Raw genomic sequence first — 26446 nt, forward strand, 5'->3', positions numbered from 1 at the left:
TCCTTGCCTGTTCCATGAGTTTTGGTCTGCAGCCCTCTTTTGGCAGGTTTGTTGTGGTGCCATATTCTTTAAATGTTTTAATAGTGGATTTAATGGTGCTCCGTGGGATGTTCAAAGTTTCGGAATATTTTTTTATAACCCAACCCTGATCTGTACTTCTCCCCAACTTTGTCCCTGACCTGTTTGGAGAGCTCCTTGGTCTTCATAGTGCCGCTTGCTTGGTGGTGCCCCTTTCTTAGTGGTGTTGCAGACTCTGGGGCCTTTCAAAACAGGTGTCTATATACTGAGATCATGTGACACTTAGATTGCACACAGGTGGACTTTATTTAATTAATTATGTGACTTCTAAAGGTAATTGTTTGCACCAGATCTTATTTAGGGGCTTCATAGCAAAGGGGGTGAATACATATGCACACACCACTTTCCCATTTATTTATTTTTGAATTTTTTGAAACAAGTTATTTTTTTCATTTGACTTCACCAATTTGGACTATTTTGTGTCTGTCCATTACATGAAATCCAAATAAAAATCCATTTAAATTACAGGTTGTAATGAGACAAAATAGGAAAACTGCCAGGTGGGCTGAATACTTTTGCAAGGCGCTGTATTTTATTTATTATGGATCCCCATCAGCTACTCTTCCTGGGGTCCAGCAACATTAAGGCAGTTTATACAATTTTAAAACATCAGGCCCCTACTCCACCACTACCAATTATCTACAGTACTAAATCCATGTGTATGTGTAGTCCGAATGTTATTTTGTGTGTGTGTGTGTGTGTGTGTGTGTGTGTGTGTGTGTGTGTGTGTGTGTGTGTGTGTGTGTGTGTGTGTGTGTGTGTGTGTGTGTGTGTGTGTGTGTCTGTGTCTGTGCCAATGTTTGTGTTGCTTCCCGTTGTTCCATAAGGTGTTTTTTAATCTATTTTTAAAATCTAATTTTACTGCTTACATGATTTCCATCCATTTTGTTTCCTTATTCTTGCATCAGTTACTTGATGTGGAATAGAGTTCCAAGTAGTACTGTGTGCCTCCCATAGTCTGTACTAGGTGGTGTTAGAGGAAGGCCTCAAAAATTGTCAAAGACTCCATTCACCCAAGTCATAGACTTTTCTCTGTACCGGAGAGCCAAGTCTAGGTCCAAAAGGCTCCTTAACAGCTTCCACCCCCCAAGCCATAAGACTGCTGAACAATTCATCAAATGGCCACCCGGACTATTTGCATAGACCCCCCCCCCTCACAATTTGTTTTTACACTGCTGCTACTCGCTTTTTGTTATCTATGCATAGTCATTTTACCCCTACCTACATGAACAAATTACCTCGACTAACCTGTACCCCCACACATATAGCCTCATTATTGTTATTTTATTGTGTTATTTTATTTTTAAAAAAATTACAATATTTTTTAAACATTTTCTTAACTCTATTTTCTTAAAACTGCATTGCTGTTTAAGGGCTTGTAAGTAAGCATTTCACGATAAGTTGAAACATCAAACATTAAGGCACTAGGTGGGCCAAATGCTACACCTGGTTAAGTCTTCTACAGATCATTCACAATTCAAACAGTAAAGGTATTCGGCAGATGTGACAAATACAATTTGATTTGTTTTTGACATTTTAAATGCACTTCAAATAAAGTTTGAATTGAAGTTTGATTTGATATTGAATCTTTAATTGAGGATTGTGTGAATATATACTTCAGAGTCTGTCATTCTTCTTAAGACGTTTTAAAATGTATGAAAGACATGTTTGGAATAGATTGCTCTCCTTCCACACTCACATTAAGCATCTCCAATCCAAAATTAAATCTAGAATCGGCTTCCTATTTTGCAACAAAGCATCCTTCACTCATGCTGTAAAACATACCCTCGTGAAACTGACTGATCCTACCGATCCTCGACTTTGGCGATGTCATCTACAAAATAGCCTCCAACACTCTACTCAGCAAATTAGATGCAGTCTATCACAGTGCCATCCGTTTTGTCACCAAAGCCCCATACTCTACCCACCACTGCGACCTGTATGCTCTCACTACATATCCGTTGCCAAACCCATTGGCTCTAGGTCATCTATAAGTCTTTGCTAGGTAAAGCCTAACACCTTGTCTAAAAATTAGACAAGGTGTTAGGGGCTATTAGCATGTGTAAAGATCCATGACCTTCCAGAGTTGACTAATCAAGACTGTTTTTATTCTGACTTCTCAATATTTAGCTTCTACTTCTTGTCAGTAAAGATATTCTGATTTACATGTACACACTCGGAAACAGGTCATTTCACGCAGTGAAAAGGATTAGATTGGTTGAGGTGAGTGAGTTACCACTATATTTCATATACTTCTCTTTCTAATTAGTGAAGGGAATTGGACAAGGCCACACTTTTTTTATTTAAAAAAAAAAACATTTTCACCTTTATTTAACCAGGTAGGCTAGTTGAGTGTAAAGCCTGTCGTGGAAAGTGTTCATGATTTTATTGATCAAAGGAAACTGAAACAAAGTAAATAAACAAAAGTGAACAGTTCTGTCAGGTAACAGATACTAAACAGAAAATACCTACCTACAAACACAGGTGGGAAAAAGGCTGCCTAAGTATGATTCCCAATCAGAGACAATGATAGACAGCTGCCTCTGATTGGGAACCACACCAAAAACAAAGAAATAGAAAAAATAGAAATAAAGAAACTAGAATGCCCACCCTAGTCACAACCTGGCCTAACCAAAATAGAGAATAAAAGCCTCTCTGTGGCCAGGGTGTGACATTGAGAGCAAGTTCTAATTTACAACTGCGACCTGACCATGGTTATACAAAGCAGTGCGACACAAACAACAACACAGAGTTACACAAGGAATTAACAAACATGCAGTCAATAACACAATAGAAAAGGTACATACAGTGTGTGCAAATCAGGTAGGATAAGGGAGGTGAGGCAATAAATAGGCCACAGTGGCGAAATAATTACAATATAGCAATTAAAAACTGGAGTGATAGATGTGCAGAAGATGAGTGTAGCTGTTGACTTTGGGAGAGATAATTGGGACACAGCCACAGGCCATCATTCACATTAAAAACATTTATGACTGGTTGAAGTTCAGGATTATCCAGAACCCAATTTGCCCGTGGCTGTTGATATGGAGATTACTCTGCGTGTGCAGGAGCATTTTTTTATATAGATGCTGCCTACTGCTGCCTACGTAGCTTGGGACACACTCTTCACTTTGACACAAAGTGATTTTTGTAACAGGCTAGGAGAGTATTTTCCCTAACCCTTTTCCTAACCTTAACCCTAGTCTTCTAACCTGCTATGTTAATAATGCTCCTAACCTGGTGCGTAAATTCTCCTAATCCGCTAAGAAAAAGTCACTTGGGCATCGGAGTGGCGTGAAAAGAGTGTTTCACTGTGTAGCTTCTGCTCATTGCTCCCACTCAGCTGCCACTTCACCCTCAGTGACATGAAGGGGGGAAGTTCATGTTCACCCTCAGTGACATGGAGGGGGAAAGGTCATGTTCACCCTTAGTGTCATGGAGGGGGAAAGGTCATATTCACCCTTAGTGACATGGAGGGGAAACTTCATGTTCACCCTCAGTGACATGGAGGGGGAAAGGTCATGTTCACCCTTAGTGACATGGAGGGGGAAAGGTCATGTTCACCCTTAGTGACATGGAGGGGGAAAGGTCATGTTCACCCTTAGTGACATGGAGGGGAAACTTCATGTTCACCCTCAGTGACATGGAGGGGGAAACTTCATGTTCACCCTTAGTGACATGGAGGGGGAAACTTCATATTCACCCTCAGTGACCTGGAGGGGGAAACTTCATATTCACCCTCAGTGACATGGAGGGGGAAACTTCATGTTCACCCTCAGTGACATGGAGGGGGAAACTTCATGTTCACCCTTAGTGACATGGAGGGGGAAACGTCATGTTTAGTGGCATGGAGGGGGAAACATCATGTTCACCCTTAGTGACATGGAGGGGAAACTTCATGTTCCCCCTTAGTGACATGGAGGGGGAAACTTCATGTTCCCCCTTAGTGACATGGAGGGGGAAACTTCATGTTCACCCTCAGTGACATGGAGGGGAAACTTCATGTTCACCCTTAGTGACATGGAGGGGAAACATCATGTTCCCCCTTAGTGACATGGAGGTGGAAACAACATGTTCCCCCTTAGTGACATGGAGGTGGAAACAACATGTTCACCCTTAGTGACATGGAGGGGGAAACTTCATGTTCACCCTCAGTGACATGGAGGGGGACACTTCATGTTCACCCTTAGTGACATGGAGGGGGAAACTTCATGTTCACCCTCAGTGACATGGAGGGGGAAACTTCATGTTCCCCCTTAGTGACATGGAGGGGGAAACGTCATGTTCACCCTTAGTGACATGGAGGGGGAAACTTCATGTTCACCCTCAGTGACATGGAGGGGGAAACTTCATGTTCACCCTCAGTGACATGGAGGGGGACACTTCATGTTCACCCTTAGTGACATGGACGGGGAAACTTCATGTTTAGTGACATGGAGGGGGAAACTTCATGTTCACCCTTAGTGTCATGGAGGGGGAAACTTCATGTTCACCCTTAGTGACATGGAGGGGGAAACTTCATGTTCACCCTTAGTGACATGGAGGGGGAAACTTCATGTTCACCCTTAGTGACATGGAGGGGGAAAGGTCATGTTCACCCTTAGTGACATGGAGGTGGAAACGTCATGTTCACCCTTAGTGTCATGGAGGGGGAAACTTCATGTTCACCCTTAGTGACATGGAGGGGGAAACTTCATGTTCACCCTTAGTGACATGGAGGGGGAAACTTCATGTTGTACACTAAAGATATGGCCGGCATGTTCCAACTATACATTCCATGCCTCAAGCGCTATTCCATGTAATTGTTTCATGTTGTAGCCTACACAAAAGATATGATCGACATGATTCCACAAACTTTGTTGTCCACACATACAAGACATACAGGCAGTCAAAATAGTGAATTATTTTCTCATTGCAAACATTGGCTAGTTCTTTTTGTCAGCAATTCTCACTAAGATATGGCAACATAGCTATGACCATTATCCTCACAGATAGTAGACAGTCTAAAGCAGTAGTTGATGAATTATGTCTAGATTGTTCGGCTGCCCAGAGGTGGAACAGCTGGGTAGGCTACTCGTGTGGTACTTGATCATTGAGTGATTAATGCGAAGGTAGTTTTTTGCCCCAATGCAAAACTCAAGTGGGGAGTAAAAACAGTTTTTAGTGGCTAGTGTCTATGATGTGGCACCAACTATAAATATGAGCTTACATCATCACACAAAACACAGATAGTTTTTTGCTCCGATGCAGTGTGTATGGACTGCATTCTGGTTGTGCAACCGCAATATCCATTATAGCAGACAGCGAAGGGAGGCTACCTCCGTCACGGTTCAGAAGAGGGTGAGTAAAGAGAGAAATGTAAAGGAGGGGTGGAGTGTGAGCAGTAGCTACGTAATGTGTGTGTAAAATAACACATGCGCAGATCCTGATCCGAATCCTTAGCTTTGAGGGGTGGGAGGGTAGGTGGGCACAACCATTGTACGGGGTTTGGGGGAGGGGGGGGCAAACTTGAAGGCATCACGACGACTTGTGGGGAGTGGGTTCTGAACAGCAATGGCAAAACATATGTACCCCCCCAAAAAAATATTTTATGGGAAATTATACCTCCACCCAATAGGGCACTTTGGAGAATAAGTGCTAAGGGGCATGTGCTCTTCACAGAGCCCTGTCAGTTTAGGACCACCACACAATGTAATTATTCCTAGGCTAAGGAATGTTGTTAGATAATTGCATAAAATGCATGTATGATTCCACCACAGGCAATGTTCTTTCAATGCTTATGTTAAAGTCATATACTCTGAGACCTCTGTAGTCAAAGTCAAGGGAAGCTTATTGTAGGAGTGCTACAGACAACAGCTTATTGTAGGAGTGCTACAGACAACAAGTCTTCTCCTTGGTATACCTTGTGTTGTTATTTGATAGTCAGCGTAAAAGTGATTTGAAGAAGAACAAGAACTAGCAGGTTTGACATTCAAGTCTCCATGCAGTCAATCAAGTTGCCCCAAGGCCTTGTCAGTGACTCAACAGGAGCTTACATCCTCAAATGAACAAAGACAAGCATGCAAGTGTGAGAACAGGGGAAAATCTTCTGTGGCATAAAGGACAGAAGAAAAACTGGCTCAACTTTGCACCACAAAAGCTGGCCTTTCGGAGACCCCAACATGATTTACAAGATGACTGACATCTTGATTGCTCTATGAAATGACTTTTGACAAACGTACAGTATGTTATTACATACACTGTACTATGTCAAGTCAATGCAGGTAGACGTTGATCTGAAGCCATTCTTGTGATTATTGTGACTTTTGCCATTGTAGTTGTTTGGAAGCTTGTGCAGTCTAAAATGAACCTATGATCGTATGCTCTCCATTTGTATTTTGTATGCTGTTCTTTGAATGCCATTTTAATATTTGAGAATTAACCAATGATATTAGGCCACTCTTGGCCATGATTACAGACACCTGTGTCTTTTGACACTATATAAACGAGTCATCCCGCAGTGTTTGTGATTATACCCTGATGAAGACAGCTTGCCTGTCGAAACGTTGGACATTACATTTTTTGCATCTGAGCTCCTAGAGTTTGTGGCTTTCCTTTGTTTTCCAGAAAACCTGGAAATTACCGTTAGTTATTTATTAGTCAATTTATTGTATATGTTATTATCAAACATGGACAGTAGCATAGTATGATTCATTTAAAATTGTATTTTAAAAAAAAAAAATTTAAGATAATAATAGTTTCAGAAATACAAGACTGTTTTAGACATTCCACCTCATTTTATGTGACCAGTTTAGCTGAGGGAAGAGGCCCGTGATAAACGGAGAACATTTTTAATAAAAACGCATTTTAAAATCTGCAGAACATGACTATGGTACATGAGTATAGTTGTGAGTATTGTGGTCTTGGCAACATTAGATATGTCATGATTCATTTACTTTCTGTGTTTGTTGTGTGGGTTTTTTTCCTCCCATGGCAGTTACTCTAAATGTCAAATTTTGTTTGGGCAAATCCTTAAAATGCCACAAGTCTTGCTGAAGGAAGAAACGACAAGCCCGTGCAGGTGAGAAAAAAAATATGCTTGGACTAACATCTGCTGCCTACAGTGATAGGACATTTCACAGGATCAAACAACTGACTGTAGCTCAACTAGTACCCAGGCTTCACTTGATTATTTGCCTTTTGTAAACTATATTTTTTATTCTCAAGTTAACACTTTCAAATAGGCTTAGCCTACACAATATGTATATAGCCTATCTGATTTAGCAACATACATCAGTTGGAATTTCCCCTTTTCAAGGCTTGTGAACCTATTCTCTCTTTCTGTATTTTCAGAAGTTTCTCTTCTGATCTAAAGCAAAAATGAAAACGGATGGCTATATGACCGACTAAACTAGATTTGCCACTACCCTATCCAATGGAAAGCTGTGGAAATATGAGAAGCTAGGAAAGCATTTGTATGTATTGGAGACCTACCTAATGTGGGCGTGGTTTGTGCCACGCACGCCCACATTCAGTAGTCTACAGTACATTAGAAATCTCTGGAACCTTCAGGTATATAAGATGACGATGACCTGAATTAGTTTCTAAAAGATTGAAAACTTTGAATAATAACAACCATTCCTGCGATATTCTAAGGTGAGGCACTTTACCTGACTCTGATTTACAGCCTGTGTTATTAATGGCTTGTGTAGGCTGCACGTGCCTGAAACAGGCACGGTCATGTTACATTTCACCATGGCTTATGTATTCATGTGATCTCTGTGTGACTCAAACATTACAACAAAATATTTTGCTCTGAGTAGTCTTTTCTTCATCTCTGATGAAACATTGGTGATCTCAATTTTGTATTATTGAGTCATCACATATATCTGAACTGTTTCTCCTAAGGCTGATTACTTAAAAATACATATATTATTGGGACTTCATGAGACAAATGAGCTTGGATTGAGACTTACAGTTGAGAAATATGAGAAATTGAAGAGATCTTATCATTGTGAGCACATTGTTTGTATTGTTTATAAATCACATATTTCTGTATTTTGCATTCAATACATTTGCTAAAATTTCAAAAAAACATGTTTAACTTATGGGGTATTGTGTGTAGACAGGAAATTAGAAAAAATATATATACAGTATATATATATAGATATTTTAATTTTTTTTAATTCAGGCTGTCACACAACAAAATGTGGAAAAGTCAAGAGTTATAACTACTTTCTACTTTCTGAAGAAACTGTACGTTTAGAATGTTGTTGCATTCATGCATAGTTAATTCAGCCTCCATCCAGTGGTGTAGTGGAGGGTAGGTATGCTCAGGTATACTCCATATACCCACTAATGCTTCAGTGGGCATTGCCTATACTAACTAACTCCATCTCATATGCTAGTTTTTTTTTTACAAATGTGAATGACTTAGATATTCTCTAAACCTCAAAAGTGGGCTCCTGATGTGGTTTAAGCAACCCTAAGTCTAAATATTGCTGTTACACTGCACAACCTTCAATGTTATGTGATAATGATGTAAAATTCTGGCAAATTAGTTCGCAACGAGCCAGGCGGCCCACACTGTTGCATATACCCTTACTCTGCTTGCAATGAACACAAGAGAAGTGTCACAATTTCCCTAGTTAATATGCCTGCTAACATTAATTTATTTTAGCTAAATATATTTCTGTGTATTGATTTTAAGAAAGGCGTTGGTGTTTACGGTTCGGTACATTTGTGCAACGATTGTGCTTTTTTCACGAATGGGCTTTCGTTAAATCATCCCCCGTTTGGCGAAGTAGGCTGTGATTCGATGAAAAATTAACAGGCACCGCATTGATTATATGCAACGCAGGACAAGCTGCGTTGCATATAACCTAGTAATATCATTAACCATGAGTGGTTAACTAGTGATTATGTGATTGATTGTTTTTTACAAGATAAGTTTAATGCTAGCTAGCAACGTACCTTGGCTCCTTGCTGCACTCGCAAAAGGTGGTCAACCTGCCACGCAGTTTCCTCGTGGAATGTAAAGTAATCGGCCGTAATCCGCGTCCAAAAATGCTGATTGCCAGTTGTTTTCAAAACTTGAAATCGGCCCTAATTAATCGGTTTCAATAGTAGCCTACTTGTACTTGTTCTTGTACTTTCCTCTTGGCTACCCCAAACCCGGCCAACAGCTCCGCACCCCCCGCAGCTACTCGCCCAAGCCTCCCCAGCTTCTCCTTCACACAAATCCAGATAGCAGATGTTCTGAAAGAGCTGCAAAACCTGGACCCGTACATATCAGCTGGGCTAGACAATCTGGACTCTCTCTTTCTAAAATTATCTGCCGCCATTGTTGCAACCCCTATTACCAGTCTGTTCAACCTCTCTTTTGTATTGTCCGAATTCCCTGAAGATTGGAAAGCTGCCGCGGTCATCCCCCTCTTCAAAGGGGGTGACACTCTAGACCCAAACTGTTATAGACCTAAATCCATCCTGCCCTGCTTTTCTAAAGTCTTCAAAAGCCAAGTAAATAAACAGATCACTGACCATTTCGAATCCCACCATACCTTCTCTGTGCAATCCATTTTCCAAGCTGGTCATGGGTGCACCTCAGCCATGCTCAAGGTACTAAACGATATCATAACTGCCCTCAATAAAAGACAGTACTGTGCAGCCGTCTTCATCGACCTGGCCAAGGCTTTCGACTCTGTCAATCACCACATTCTTATCGGCAGACTCAATAGCCTTGGTTTCTCAAATGACTGCCTCGCCTGGTTCACCAACTACTTGGCAGACAGAGTTCAGTGCATGCTCTAGTCGACTGGCCCTCGCTACATATTAGTCACCAGACCCACTGGCTCCAGGTCATCTATAAGTCTATGCTAGGTAAAGCTCTGCCTTATCTCAGCTCACTGATCATGATAACAACAACCACCCATAGCACGCGCTCCAGCAGGTATATCTCACTGGTCATCCCCAAAGCCAACACTTCCTTTGCCCGCCTTTCCTTCCAGTTCTCTGCTGCCAATGACTGGAACGAATTGCAAAAATCGCTGAAGCTGGAGACTTATATATATCCCTCACTAACTTTAAACATCAGCTATCTGAGCAGCTAACCCATCGCTGCAGCTGCCCATCTGTATATAGCTCACCCCGCTGCCGCTTCATCGTACTCCCTCGGAGGCGTGACGCGCAGAGCGCTGGCACCGGATCCCGCTGGAGGAGATGGTAGAGTTGCTGGTGGGAGGGTAGGTGCGGTAGTAGGGAGACCACTCCTCTCCCAACGGTCCATCCTCTCCATCATTTGATCCATTGCTGATCCGATGCGATGGAGGATGGACGTATGATGAAGGACTCTCTCCTCCATCGTGGGGAGAGGGGTGGTCGCTGCTCCTGCTGACTCCATCTGGTGGTGGGGGCTTCTGTAACGGTGGGTGAGTGATGGGTGTGGAGTCAGACGCAGAGAGCAAAAGTAAACGGGAGAAAACGCTTTAATGTCCCCTACAAAGTAACAGGTCCAAACATGGGTGAAGCCCTAAACACAGGTGCAAACAAACCCAAAACCTTAGTTACAAAACCTGGACAGGGAAAACCCAAAAGACAACAATAACCACAAACATAACAATAACAACAAGCCCGCACAAACACCAGCGGGATAAACAAACTTAAATAACACCCATCCCAAAACCCCAACAAGGAACAGGTGAAAACAATTAGAACAGGTGAAAGCTAGTAGACCGGCGACGACGACCACCGAACAGGAAGGGGAGCCACCTTCGGTAGTATTCGTGACAAGTATTTCTACATGCACATCATCATCTGCTCATCTATCACTCCAGTGTTAATTTGCTAATTGTAATTACTTCGCTACTATGACCTATTTATTGCCTTACCTCCTCATGCCTTTTGCACACACTGTATATAGGCTTTATTTTTTTTCTACTGTGTTATTGACTTGTTAATTGTTTACTCCATGTGTAACTCTGTGTTGTCTGTTCACACTGCTATGCTTTATCTTGGCCAGGTCGCAGTTGCAAATGAGAACTTGTTCTCAACTTGCCTACCTGGTTAAATAAAGGTGTTCTCAACTTGCCTACCTGGATAAATAAAGGTGAAATAAAAATACAAATAAATAAACATAGGTGCGTGGTTGCCAAGGGCATCAGTGTCTTAACAACGCGATTTGCCAAGGCAAAAAACTCTGAGTGCAGCCCAATCCAGAAATCTGGCAGTGGCTTCTGATTAAATTACATTTTCACAGAACCACTTGTTGCAATTTTGATGAGGCTCTCTGGTTCAGATATCGGTAAGTGGACTGGAGGCAGGGCATGAAAGGGATAACGAATCCAGTTGTTTGTGGAAAGTACCTGTGTAATTACTCACCAAACTCAGGTACTTCTCTATATCACATTTCACATTGCCCGTAAGCTTAAGTTCATTTGCACACTAAAAATCATACAATGATGGAAGGACCTGTGTTGTTCTTGTTAATGCAGACAGAAAAGAGCTCCAACTTCTTTATCATAGCCTCAATTTTGTCCTACACATTGTCACGGAGAGTCCGATAATTCAGGCAAGAAAAAATATCACCAAGATAGGCCAGTCGTGTGAGAAACTGATCATCATGCAAGCAGTCAGACAAGTGAAAATGATTATCAGTAGACATCAGTACAGATACCAACACATCTTGTGTCCATTTGATGTCACAAAGCTGTCCAGTTCTTTAAAAATACCCTCTCATGTTGTCCTGGTTTCCAGTGGTTTGCAGAAGAGGATGTCTTCCTTAATTGACCCCCCATAAATGTAGCGGACATATACCAGGAGCTGTGCCAGACCCGCCACCTCTGTTGACTCATCCAGCTTTAACGGATGGAATTCACTGGCTTGTATGCGAAACAGTAATTGTTTCAGAACATCTCCTGCCATGTCACTGATGCGTCGTGAAACAGTGTTGTTTGATGAAGGCATCGTCTGTGTAGTTTTTTGGGCCTTTTCCCGTAGCATTGTCCCAGCCATATCCACGGCAGCAGGAAGAATTAAGTCCTCCACAATAGTATGGGGCTTGCCTGTCCTAGCCACTCGGTAGCTCACCATATAAGACACTTCTAGCCCCTTCTTATTAATGGTATCTGTTGCTTTTATACATGTCTTACCACTCAAAAGTCATCTTTATTCTCGCTGAAAATACTCCTTTGGCTTATTTTTCAAATTGTCATGTTTTGTTTCTAAATGTCTGTGCAAGAGTAAAGGTTTTCTGTGAGAGAGTAACGGTTAATATGATTGGAAGTTAATTATTTGACTAGGCTACCTGTATTTGACGTTGTGTTGTTATTTCGCTTGAACACTAGATGGTTTAATATGATTTTTGCCAGTGAAACGAGGCGACTCTGGCTTGGAAAAACACCTCACCCAAATGTATAGCCTCGTTGGAAAATACAAATGTACAGTTTGAAAATGTGAAGATTTTTCTGTTGATGTTGTGAATCACATTTATGTGTGACGTACCCCCGACGTACCCCAGTTTTGGAGTACCCTCTGCAGACTATTCTTTCTTGCATTTTTGGGGGGACTTTTCATGTGATAGATTGGATGTAGGCTATGTATTATGAATAAGATCCTTTAAAATATAAAATAATATCTGTAAAAATGAATGTACAATATACTACTGCATTAAGTAGTTTTGTACATCTGTTATTGTTACTTGTCATCAACACTTAATAATGCAGTATGTTTTTTATATTTAGGCTCCACCTATTGATTCAGAGTATTTTATAATTTCACCCTGCTAACAGATCCTGCATACAGGACAACAATGCCTCCTCCCGGTGTGTGTATGAGTATAATGCGGGAGCGCCACAAGAAAGAGGGTGTTGGGAGTCTTGCCAACCCAGAGAAACACAGCAACCAAGACTTTCAGCAGCTGACGCAATACTGTTTGGCCAGGGGAGTGAGGTACATCGATGAGATGTTCCCCCCAGACCATAACTCCATTGGTGATGGGCTACTTTCCCCTGATAACATGGGCAGAGTGGTGTGGTTGAGACCAGCGGTATGACATCATCCCGATCTGCACACATTACAGCACAGATTGTTAACTGATTTTAATGTGTAATTATGAATAGAAATTATAAACATTATTAATAGGTGTAATGTGTGCATTCACTCTTACAGAAAATGGTACAGTATCCAGATTTTGTGGTTGATGGACTTTCAAGGTTTGACTTTGGGCAAGGAATGGTTGGTAAGTGGAACAAACACTCAAACTAGACAGTTTTTTATCTCCATCTCTTCATTCAACGACTCCATCATGGACACTCTTACTGACAGTTGTGGCTGCTTTTGCGTGATGTTTTGTTGTCTCTACCTTCCTGCCCTTTGTGCTTTTGTCTGTGCCCAATACTGTCTGTACCATGTTTCGTGCTGCTACCAGTGGAGTGAAGTACTTAAATAAAAAACACATTAAACTACTACTTAATCTGTACTTTACTTTATTATTTATATTTTTAACTTTAACTTTTACTTTTACTTCACTACATTCCTAAAGAAAATAATGTACTTTTTACTAACATACATTTTCCCTGACACCCAAAAGTTCTCGTTGCATGTGTCACGTCCTGACCGTAGTTCCTTTTTTATGTCTCTATTTTAGTTTGCTCAGGGCGTGAGTTGGGGTGGGCATTCTATGTTTTGTGTTCTAGGTTTTCTATTTCTATGTGTTTGGCCTGGTATGGTTCCCAATCAGAGGCAGCTGGCAATCGTTGTCTCCGATTGAGAACCATACTTAGGCAGCCTGTTTTCCCACTATGGGTTGTGGGTAGTTATTTTCTGTTTAGTGTTTTTGTTGCACCTTGCAGAACTGTTCGTTTGTCGGTTTGTTGTTTTTGTTCCAGTATTCATCTTTATTAAAATTATTATGAATACGCACCACGCTGCACTTTGGTCCTCTTGTCCGTCTCCTAACGACAATCATTACAACATGTTGAACTCTTAGCACGGCAGGAAGATGGTCCAATATCAAGAGAACATCCCTGGTCATCCCTACTGCCTCTGATCTGCAGGACCCACTAAACACAAATGCTTCATTTGGAAATTATGTCTATGCGCTGTATTGTGCCCCTGGCTATCCATAAATAAATAAAATAAAAATCTGGTTTGCTTAATATAAGCACTTTAATTCTTATGAATATTTTTGCAATTACATTTACACAAGTATGACAATTGGGTACTTTTTACACCACTGGCTGCTACCATGTTGTGCTGCTACCATGTTGTGCTGCTACCATGTTGTGCTGCTGCCATGTTGTGTTGCTGCCATGTTGTGCTGCTGCCATGTTGCTATCAATGTTGTTGTCATGTTGTGCTGCTGCCATGTTGTGCTGCTACCATGTTGTGCTGCTGCCATGTTGTGCTGCTACCATGTTGTGCTGCTGCCATGTTGTGTTGCTGCCATGTTGTGTTGCTGCCATGTTGTGCTGCTGCCATGTTGTGTTGCTGCCATGTTGTGTTGCTGCCATGTTGTGCTGCTGCCATGTTGTGTTGCTGCCATGTTGTGTTGCTACCATGTTGTGCTGCTGCCATGTTGTGCTGCTGCCATGTGTTGCTACCATGTTGTGTTGCTACCATGTTGTGCTGCTACCATGTTGTGCTGCTACCATGTTGTGCTGCTGCCATGTTGTGCTGCTACCATGTTGTGTTTCTACCATGTTGTGCTGCTACCATGTTGTGCTGCTACCATGTTGTGCTGCTACCATGTTGTGCTGCTACAATGTTGTTGTCATGTTGTGTTTCTACCATGCTGTGTTAACATGTGTTGCTGCCATGCTATGTTGTTGTCTTAGGTCTCTCTTTATGTAGTATTGTGTTGTCGCTCTTGTTGTTATGTGTGTTTTGTCCTATATTTTATATATATACTGTGGGGCAAAAAAAGTATTTATTCAGCCACCAATTGTGCAAGTTCTCCCACTTAAAAAGATGAGAGGCCTGTAATTTTCATCATAGGTACACTTCAACTATGACAGACAAAATGAGAAAAAAAAATCCAGAAAATCAAATTGTAGGATTTTTAATAAATGTATTTGCAAATTATGGTGGAAAATCATTATTTGGTCACCTACAAACAAGCAAGATTTCTGGCTCTCACAGACCTGTAACTTCTTTACGAGGCTCCTCTGTCCTCCACTCGTTACCTGTATTAATGGCACCTGTTTGAACTTGTTATCAGTATAAAATACACCTGTCCACAACCTCAAACAGTCACACTCCAAACTCCACTATGGCCAAGACCAAAGTGCTGTCAAAGGACACCAGAAACAAAATTGTAGACCTGTAGAAATTGTAGAAATCAACTGTGGGAGCAATTATTAGGAAATGGAAGACATACAAGACCACTGATAATCTCCCTCGATCTGGGGCTCCACGCAAGATCTCACCCGTGGGGTCAAAATGATCACAAGAACGGTGAGCAAAAATCCCAGAACCACACCGGGGGACCTAGTTAATGACCTGCAGAGAGCTGGGACCAAAGTAACAAAGCCTACCATCAGTAACACACTACGACGCCAGGGACTCAAATCCTGCAGTGCCAGACGTGTCCCACCGCTTAAGCCAGTACATGTCCAGGCCCGTCTGAAGTTTGCTAGAGAGCAATTGGATGATCCAGATGAAGATTGGGAGAATGTCATATGGTCAGATGAAACCAAAATATAACTTTTTGGTAAAAACTCAACTCGTCATGTTTGGAGGACAAAGAATGCTGAGTTGCATCCAAAGAACACCATACCTACTGTGAAGCATGGGGGTGGAAACATCATGCTTTGGGGCTGTTTTCTGCAAAGGGACGAGGACGACTGATCCGTGTAAAGGAAAGAATGAATGGGGCCATGTATCGTGAGATTTTGAGTGAAAACCTCCTTCCATCAGCAAGGGCATTGAAGATGAAACGTGGCTGGGTCTTTCAGCATGACAAAGATTCTAAACACACCGCCCGGGCAACGAAGGAGTGGCTTCGTAAGAAGCATTTCAAGGTCCTGGAGTGGCCTGGCCAGTCTCCAGATCTCAACTCCATAGAAAATCTTTGGAGGGAGTTGAAAGTCCGTGTTGCCCAGCAACAGCCCCAAATCATCACTGCTCTAGAGGAGATCTGCATGGAGGAATGGGCCAAAATACCAGCAACAGTGTGTGAAAACCTTGTGAAGACTTACAGAAAACCTTTGACCTCTGTCATTGTCAACAAAGGGTATATAACAAAGTATTGAGATAAACTTTTGTTATTGAGCAAATACTTTTTTTTCTCCATAATTTGCAAATAAATTCATAAAAAATCCTACAATGTGATTTTCTGGATTTTTTTTCTCGTTTCGTCTGTCATAGTTAAAGTGTACCTATGATGAAAATTACAGGCCTCTCTCATCTTTTTAAGTGGGAGAACTTGCACAATTGGTGTCTGACTAAATATTTTTTTGCCCCACTGTATTTCTTAACTGACTTACCTTGTTAAATAACGGTTAAACATAATAAATGAAAAGAGGATTTCTTAGTTAGCAAGTGTCAACATATACCACACCATGTCCCTACCACACCATGCCCTTTGCATTACAAATGTCATGATGTGCATAAACTTGTCATTTTTTAGGAGATTGCTGGTTTCTTGCTTCCATTGGGGCTTTGACGTTCCAGAAGCACATCCTCGAACAAGTAGTACCCCTAAACCAAAGCTTTAAAGAGGATTACTGCGGAATATTCCACTTCAGGGTAAATTACCTTGGGCTTACTAACTTATTAAAATAACCATCATCCTTTGAGGATGTCATGTATTGACACAGAATACATTGTAATGAAAAGCTTCTGAGATGTTTTGAGAACTCTTGAATTGTAATGAATGATGACTGCTTAGGCGGCACCTTTCTCAAGCCCCGTAGAGAATAGTCTCTGTAGGAATCATTTTCCTCTCCTCCTATCTTTCAGTTCTGGAGGTTTGGGAGGTGGGTGGACGTTGTGATTGATGACAAGCTACCAACAGTTGACGGCAGGCTCATTTTCGTTCATTCAAAAACTCCCAATGAGTTTTGGCCCGCCTTGCTGGAGAAAGCCTATGCCAAGTATGTGAGCCACATCAGTTATTAATATAAGGAACTTTCTTATATAAAACGAACAAACATCACCTTAATTGTTGGTCTTATTTACCTGTTTCTTCTGGCAGGGTGTGTGGCTCCTACGCAGACATGAACTCAGGGACCCTTTCAGAGGCTATGATGGACTTCACTGGAGGGGTTCACATCACATTCAAGCTCACTGACGCTCCACCAAATCTGTGGGACCTCCTGTTCAGAGCTGCCAAGTCAAAATCGCTGATTGGGTGTGGAACACCTCAAGGGGTAGCTTTGATGAAACTTTGAACAAAATACTTCATAGGGCAGGTAGCCTAGGGGTTCGAGTGTTGGGCCAGTAACTGAAAGGTTGCTGGATCAAATCCCTCACCTGATAAGGTCAAAAATATATTGTTCTGAACAAGGTAGTTAATCCACTGTTCCCCAGTAGACTGTCGCTGTAAATAAACATGTGTTCTTAAAACTGGCTTGCCTTGTTATTTATTTACTTTATTTTACTAGGCAAGTCAGTTATGAACAAATTCTTATTTTCAATGACGGCCTAGGAACAGTGGGTTAACTGCCTGTTCAGGGGCAGAACGACAGCTTGGGGATTCAAACTTGCAACCTTTCGGTTACTAGTCCAACGCTCTAACCACTAGGCTAACCTGGGCACCAATTGAATAAAGGTTACTTTTTTTTTTTTAACACGTGTGTTATTAAGATACCATCATTGATGTCAATAACATATCTGTAGAGTAATATGAGACGTGGCGTAGTTTAACTTGTAAACACAAAAGAGACGAAGGCTGTGTTCATATTGGGTCATATTTTGTGACTGAAACCTCTGTTCTGTTACGGTCCAGTTACTTCACTTTATAATACCTGTAATAACCTGTGTCTATTGTTCTGTAGGAAACATCAGCAAACACGGTGGCACCCAACGGATTAGTGAGGGGTCATGCCTACACCGTCACAGGGGTTAAACAGGTACTGTATGGAACTAACAATCTGAGAGAAATGCTTTGGCAATATCTAGTTCTTCCTGGAGGGAAATTGGAGCGTTTGTGTGGTATGATTTTTTTTTTGCACAACCCAAAATGAACCCTTTTCCATATGTTCATTCTGGTTTCTTCCACAGATCATGAGCCAAGGCATGCTAGTTAATCTGATCCGCCTCTTCAACCCCTGGGGCCAGGGAGAGTGGAAAGGAGACTGGAGCGATAAGTATGTATTTACAGTATAGTCTGACTGTGACCTGTCATCACACCCATTGTCTTCAAAAGGTCTTTATGAAATGTCAGCTAATCTCCCTTACCTTTTACATTGTCTTCAGAAGGTCTTTATGAAATGTCAGCTAATCTCCCTTACCTTTTACATTGTCTTCAGAAGTCACTCACAAGCAGATTTTTACATTGTTGTCTCTTGTTTTGTGTTTTTGACTTGAAATGACACATTGCTAGTTTCCCTAAAGCTAATTTACCCCCCACCCCCCTGTTCCTGAAAAACAAGTTGTTCTGTCAAAAGACTGATAATCCAGTCTAAGCATTACATTTTCACTCAGCTTACCTTTGTGTAGGTACTGTATGTAATGGTATGTTCCTTCATGTAAGGTCATACTATTTGTATACAAGCAAGGTTTATGGTTTTGATTTTACTCTTGAGTTTGCTTACGATGTAGCTGTCTGTGACTAACAGCATAATATTTGAAAACTACTTAAGACTCTTCCCCAGTTCATCTATTTTTTACCTTTATTTTACTAGGCAAGTCAGTTAAATGAACAAATTCTTATTTTCAATAACGGCCTAGGAACAGGCCTTGTTCAGGGGCAGAACAACAGATTTGTACCTTGGGGACTTGAACTCGCAACCTTTCGGTTACTAGTCCAACACTCTAACCACTAGGCTACCCTGCCGCCCCATTGTGTATCTACTGATGTATAACATTGGCTTTCCTGTCAGGTCTTCCATGTGGCAAACAGTGAGTCCTGACGATCGGAAGATGTGTCTGTCAGTGGAAGAGGATGGGGAATTCTGGTAAACCATATTATAATGCAGAAATTTGTTTTGCAGACCATGTAAATAAGTGCAACTGACACATGCAGCATTTCAAGTGATGATATTTCGACACCTTATCGGTCACAACTTTGCTTGTCTTCTCAGGATGACGATGAAACATTTCTGTGAGCACTTTGTAGACGTGGACATCTGCTGTCTGTGCCCTGATTTTCTTGATGGCAACTCCACTTGTCATTGGACCCCTTCATTCCATGATGGCAGATGGGTTGCAGGAACCACTGCTGGTGGTTGCCTGAATTTCCCAAGTAAATCTTACATGACACGGAAATTGACACGGAATTATATGCAGTTCCATGATGACTACAACATTTCCTGAATCTACAGTCAAAATATCTATATTTTTTTTGTGGTGTCTCCCAGACAGCTTCTGGATAAATCCCCAGTATCGGGTGAAGATTGGGGGATTGAGCGGTGTCTGCTCTGAGACACAGGGCGACAACAACATGTTGGTGTCTCTGATGCAGAAGCCTGACAAGAGAAACAGACGCCTGGTCAAAAGTCTCCACATCGGCTTCTCCATCTTTGAGGTCCAGTGCCCTTCTTTGGTGAACACGTTTCATAAACCTGTATCACACTTCTCATATACAACCCACATATCACACCTCTCACACACAACCCAGATGATAAGCCATATCACACCTCTCACACACGACCCAGATGATAAACCATATCACACTTCTCATATACGACCCACATATCACACCTCTCACACACGACCCAGATGATAAACCATATCACACTTCTCATATACGACCCACATATCACACCTCTCACACACGACCCAGATGATAAACCCGTATAACACTTCTCATATACGACCCACATATCACACCTCTCACACATGACCCAGATGATAAACCATATCATACTTCTCATATACGACCCACATATCACACCTCTCACACACGACCCAGATGATAAACCATATCACACTTCTCATATACGACCCACATATCACACCTCTCACACACGACCCAGATGATAAACCATATCACACTTCTCATATACGACCCACATATCACACCTCTCACACATGACCCAGATGATAAGCCATATCACACTTCTCACACATGACCCAGATGATAAACCCGTATAACACTTCTCATATACGACCCACATATCACACCTCTCACACACGACCCAGATGATAAACCATATCACACTTCTCATATACGACCCACATATCACACCTCTCACACACGACCCAGATGATAAACCCGTATAACACTTCTCATATACGACCCACATATCACACCTCTCACACACGACCCAGATGATAAACCATATCACACTTCTCATATACGACCCACATATCACACCTCTCACACACGACCCAGATGATAAACCATATCACACTTCTCATATACGACCCACATATCACACCTCTCACACACGACCCAGATGATAAACCATATCACACTTCTCATATACGACCCACATATCACACCTCTCACACACGACCCAGATGATAAACCCGTATAACACTTCTCATATACGACCCACATATCACACCTCTCACACACGACCCAGATGATAAACCATATCACACTTCTCATATACGACCCACATATCACACCTCTCACACACCACCCAGATGATAAACCATATCACACTTCTCATATACGACCCACATATCACACCTCTCACACACGACCCAGATGATAAACCATATCACACTTCTCATATACGACCCAAATATCACACCTCTCACACACGACCCAGATGATAAACCCGTATAACACTTCTCATATACGACCCACATATCACACCTCTCACACACGACCCAGATGATAAACCATATCACACTTCTCATATACGACCCACATATCACACCTCTCACACATGACCCAGATGATAAGCCATATCACACTTCTCACACATGACCCAGATGATAAACCTGTATAACACTTCTCATATACGACCCACATATCACACCTCTCACACACGACCCAGATGATAAACCATATCACACTTCTCATATACGACCCACATATCACACCTCTCACACACGACCCAGATGATAAACCCGTATAACACTTCTCATATACGACCCACATATCACACCTCTCACACACGACCCAGATGATAAACCATATCACACTTCTCATATACGACCCACATATCACACCTCTCACACACGACCCAGATGATAAACCATATCACACTTCTCATATACGACCCACATATCACACCTCTCACACAACCCAGATGATAAACCATATCACACTTCTCATATACGACCCAAATATCACACCTCTCACACACGACCCAGATGATAAACCCGTATAACACTTCTCATATACGACCCACATATCACACCTCTCACACACGACCCAGATGATAAACCATATCACACTTCTCATATACGACCCACATATCACACCTCTCACACATGACCCAGATGATAAGCCATATCACACTTCTCACACATGACCCAGATGATAAACCCGTATAACACTTCTCATATACGACCCACATATCACACCTCTCACACATGACCCAGATGATAAACCATATCACACTTCTCATATACGACCCAAATATCACACCTCTCACACATGACCCAGATGATAAACCCGTATAACACTTCTCATATACGACCCACATATCACACTTCTCACACATGACCCAGATGATAAACCCGTATAACACTTATCATATACGACCCACATATCACACCTCTCACACATGACCCAGATGATAAACCCGTATAACACTTCTCAGATACGACCCACATATCACACTTCTCACACACGACCCAGATGATAAACCCGTATAACACTTCTCACCAACGACCCAGATGATAAACCCGTATAACACTTCTCACCAACGACCCAGAAGATAAACCCGTATAACACTTCTCACCAACGACCCAGATGATAAACCCGTATAACACTTCTCACCAACGACCCAGAAGATAAACCCGTATAACACTTCTCACCAACGACCCAGAAGATAAACCCGTATAACACTTCTCACCAACGACCCAGATGATAAACCCGTATAACACTTCTCACCAACGACCCAGAAGATAAACCCGTATAACACTTCTCACCAACGACCCAGATGATAAACCCGTATAACACTTCTCACCAACGACCCAGAAGCACTACATTTGCTGCAGAAAATGTGCATTTCTACAAAGAAACTGAAATGTCTATGACTTTTATCTAAAACAATTCAAACAAGTTTATCTACAAACTTTTTTTTATTTTTATCATTAAAACATTTAAAAACGATGATCTAGACACACTTATCCAATATGAACCTACAAGTAGGCGGCAGGGTAGCCTAGTGGTTAGAGCGTTGGACTAGTAACCGGAAGGTTGCGAGTTCAAACCCCCGAGCTGACAAGGTACAAATCTGTCGTTCTGCCCCTGAACAGGCAGTTAACCCACTGTTCCCAGGCCGTCATTGAAAATAAGAATTTGTTCTTAACTGACTTGCCTGGTTAAATAAAGGTAAAATAAAATAAAAAATAAAAGTATAATGTCATCCCATAAGAGTAAATTCAACAGTCCAGATATGCTATTGTTCCTGCTATTGAATTGTATATGTTTTACTTTCTACAGGTGTCTGACCACGTAAGCCACTTTTATACATCATTTTCACAAACACCGTTATACAGGAGCTAACAAAATACACTGTTGCTCTAGATAGGCCTGTGCATTCTCCTTGGTCTGTGGTTTCTGTTGTACTATGGTTGTGCAACCTGGTCTCAGAGCATTTCGCATTATTCTGTATGTAAATCTGAGATAACCCATTTATTATGATATGTTACTTTTGAACTGCAAACTACTTTACAACTACTTAGCATGTAGCTAAACCTTCCCCGAACCCTAACCTTAACCCTTTAACCTAACTCCTAACGTTAACCCTAATCCCTAACCCCTAGCCTAGCTAACGTTAGAGAGTTAGCTGATGTTAGCCACCTACCTAGAATTCACTACAGATTGTACGTTTTGCGAATTCTTAACATATAACATGAATTGTAATGCGTAACATATTATACGTAATGGACCTCCACAAATGAACACATACCATACGAAATGTAACATATCACACTAAATGGAGTGTCTCAGATCTACTTATAGAATAATACGAAATGCTCTGAGACCAGGTTGGGTTGTTGCACAACTATTATATAACATGTATACGACCAAGTGGCTTTGTTTAATTGTTGCATTACGGTTCAAAAGTAACATTTTACAAAGACATATTTTAGCACAGCCTTTTGTAATTTGTGGTTTTATTGTGATCTCAGTTCAAAGGACAGAGTGGGAAGTTTCCTGCCTCCTTCTTCAACAACAATGTGCCTGTCGCCCAATCGAAGAACTACCTGAATGCTCGGGAAGTGATGGAGTTCTTCAGGTTGAAACCTGGTGAATACCTGATCGTGCCATCAACCTTCAAACCAAATGAAACCGCCTCCTTCATCCTGTCCATCCTCTCCAAGGCAGAGACCCACATCCAGTAAGCACAGCCCCACCCCATTACGACATGAATAATAACGTAATGTCAGGTTTTTTTTCCAATATTTTTTAAATATTGTTTTTTATATAGTCTGTGATCATAGCTAACATTAGGTCTCACTATAATTAATGTGTTCCTAACAGAAACAAAACGGTACATTTTTTTTCTTCCCCTCAGTGAAAACTCCAATGACCAAGACATGGAGGATATCCTGTTTTCCCCGAAAACGCCAAAGGTACTTAAGGCCAAAAGTGTTTCATCTTAATGTAACACTGGTATTGCTTTGCTTCCACCTCCTTTATAACTCACTAAAACATCTTTTTTTTTTTTTTAAGCCCACATCTACAGACAAATTTGAATACAACGGAGGAGATGTGGATGACAAAAGAACTCTGTTTCAGAAGTATTCTGATGAGGCAAGTTCAGAGTATTTTGATTTTCATTCATTTTTTGTAAACTATTGCAATGTCAAATTAAAGACATAACCGGAGAAATAAAAAGCTGTAAAAGAAGAATAATCGTTTAAACTAATTGAAGCCATACTTGAACATTATGAAAAGGTTTTAGTTCAAGTTCAAGCATTGGCCAATTAAAATTGTTGACGTAGTTGCACTTGATCAAAGGCTACATGTTAGCTGTTCCCATTACATAATCTGGCATATTTAGCCCTTTGCTAACCTCACCAGGTGGCAGTGTTTATATTCGGTTCAAAATTGACACTGCTAAAATAATGAATCGACACTACTATAGGGTTACATACATTACAGAGACGTGTAGGCCACATTTACATGTACAACATTTTATAACCATCTATTTCGTCACGTATGCGTTATATGACCCAAGGATCAACAGTGGCGTATTTTTTTTTTTTTTCTCGAATAAAAACCTTGCCCCGAATGGGTTACGAACTCACAGCATCTCACGGTTTCTTGGTTTACCACCTTAGTGAGTCACACCACCAATTAGTGATAGCAGTAAGAGGTAAATTTGACAAGATCTTGAGCCTCTGCTACTTAAAAATATATATTTTTTACAACATATACGGATCGCTTAGTTAGCGGTGGTGCGCGCTAAATAGCGTTTCAATCTGTGACGACCTTAAAGTAGTTGTTCCCCTTGCTCTGCAAGAGCCCCGGCTTTTGTGGAGCGATGGGTAACGATGCTTCGTGGGTGACTGTTGTTGATGTGTGCAGAGGTTCCCTGGTTCGCGAGGGGACGGTCTAGAGTTATACTGTTACATATGTGAAAACGAGCTTTCTCTAGCATAGTAAAGTAGTCTGGTCATGGATGCAATGACACTTGAGACAGACCAAGTGAATATGAACGAAAGTAAACCTTGAATTTGGAAGTTTAAATACAGTATATCCCTCCGGTTAGGCAGATTTACCTATTTAAACAAATGCCATTTATTTGTGTATACATTTTTTGTAAGGTCCAGTGTAGTCAAAAACATGATTTCCTGTGTTTTACTCCACGCAAAATGTGTCCGCGAGAGATAAGCGCTTTTATGAATGGAGGTCCATGAGAGAGTATCGATTTACTTGAGGCTTATTAGATTGAATATAAATTTCGTAATTTTTTTAGGCTGTTTCAAATGTACTGATGATGTACACTTAGTACACAAAGCATTAGAAACACCTGCTCTTTCCATGACATAGACAGACCAGGTGAAAGCTATGATCCCTTATTAATGTCACTTGTTAAATCCACTTCAATCAGTGTAGATGAAGGGGAGGAGACAGGTTAAAGAAGGATTTTTAAGCCTTGAGACATGGATTCTGTATGTGTGCCATTCAGAGGGTGAACGGGCAAGACAAGAGATTGAAGTGCCTTTGAACAGGATATGGATAGGAGGTGCCAGGTTCACCGGTTTGTGTGTGTCTAGAACCGCAACGCTGCTGGGTTTTTCATGCTCAACAATTTCCCGTGTGTAATCAAGAACGGTCCCACTACCCAAAGGACATCCAGCCAACTTGACACAACTGTGGGAAGCATTGGAGTCAACATGGACCAGCATCTCTGTGGAACACTTTTAACACCTTGTAGAGTCCACGCCCTGATGAATTGAGGTTGTTATGGAAAAAAAGGGGGTGAAACTCAATATTAGGAAGGTGTTCCTAATGTTTTGTACACTCAGTAAGTGGATGCATGCGGCATTCCCGCAACATTGCAGAAAAAACGACTTAGTTGAGCCTGTTGTTCACACACGTATCTGCCCTGTTATTGGTTAGAATGGTCCCAACTGATCTTGCCTGCCTTCAAACATTGAGGACATGTCTTTCCAATGTTAGAGCGGTCATTCAGATATCTTGTCAATATAATAGATCATCTTTGGTTTTATATATATTTCCGAACTATGATGTTGAAATAATATTGTGAAAATGAAGATAAGGCTATTTTACTGTAAGAGCTGTTTAAAAAGGCCAAAAGTGACATCACCAGGTGGTGAATTAGTTAATAGACCAATAAGAATGAGACTTCCAAACCTCTCTGCCAATAACAGCTCGTTTTTAGTTTTCTCCTCCTCATTTAGACAGTCCTAGAAAAATATTTGCTTGAGAAATTGCTATTTATTAAAAAGCTATTTTTGTTTATTTTTCATTTTAATTTAAAACAATCACAGTAAGGTACTGAATTGTTACACAGAAATGATTTGATATTGAGAAAAGAAACTGCTGCATTGTCCCTTTTTAAGATCTTTGAAAGGTTGACGCGGAATTTGTTTCAGGAAATAATCACACCCACCTGACGAGATTAGC

At 41.2% G+C, this 26446-nt stretch overlaps 1 protein-coding gene across 2 annotated transcripts in view; it reads left to right on the forward strand.

Moving 5' to 3' along the window:
• Positions 1-7557: 7557 nt before the first annotated feature.
• LOC110505911 (calpain-1 catalytic subunit) overlaps positions 7558-26446 on the forward strand; it is a 29545-nt gene continuing 10656 nt past the window's right edge. Inside the window, exons 1-14 of one of the 2 annotated variants that reach the window (XM_036962640.2) lie at positions 7558-7713; positions 12843-13099; positions 13222-13291; positions 16682-16800; positions 17014-17147; positions 17249-17423; positions 18051-18125; positions 18277-18362; positions 19098-19172; positions 19299-19459; positions 19575-19741; positions 23479-23687; positions 23865-23922; positions 24023-24103. In XM_036962640.2, coding sequence (XP_036818535.2) covers positions 12863-13099; positions 13222-13291; positions 16682-16800; positions 17014-17147; positions 17249-17423; positions 18051-18125; positions 18277-18362; positions 19098-19172; positions 19299-19459; positions 19575-19741; positions 23479-23687; positions 23865-23922; positions 24023-24103 — 1647 coding nt within the window. In that variant the 5' untranslated portion in view covers positions 7558-7713; positions 12843-12862. Of the gene's footprint in view, positions 7714-11819; positions 11937-12842; positions 13100-13221; positions 13292-16681; positions 16801-17013; positions 17148-17248; positions 17424-18050; positions 18126-18276; positions 18363-19097; positions 19173-19298; positions 19460-19574; positions 19742-23478; positions 23688-23864; positions 23923-24022; positions 24104-26446 lie in introns of those variants that run through there. The other variant, XM_090221325.1, reaches the window with a different exon arrangement.

This window comes from Oncorhynchus mykiss, chromosome 25 (genome assembly GCF_057628025.1).
Source record: "Oncorhynchus mykiss isolate SJ-2025 chromosome 25, ASM5762802v1, whole genome shotgun sequence".
NCBI classification, from domain to species: Eukaryota; Metazoa; Chordata; class Actinopteri; order Salmoniformes; family Salmonidae; genus Oncorhynchus; species Oncorhynchus mykiss.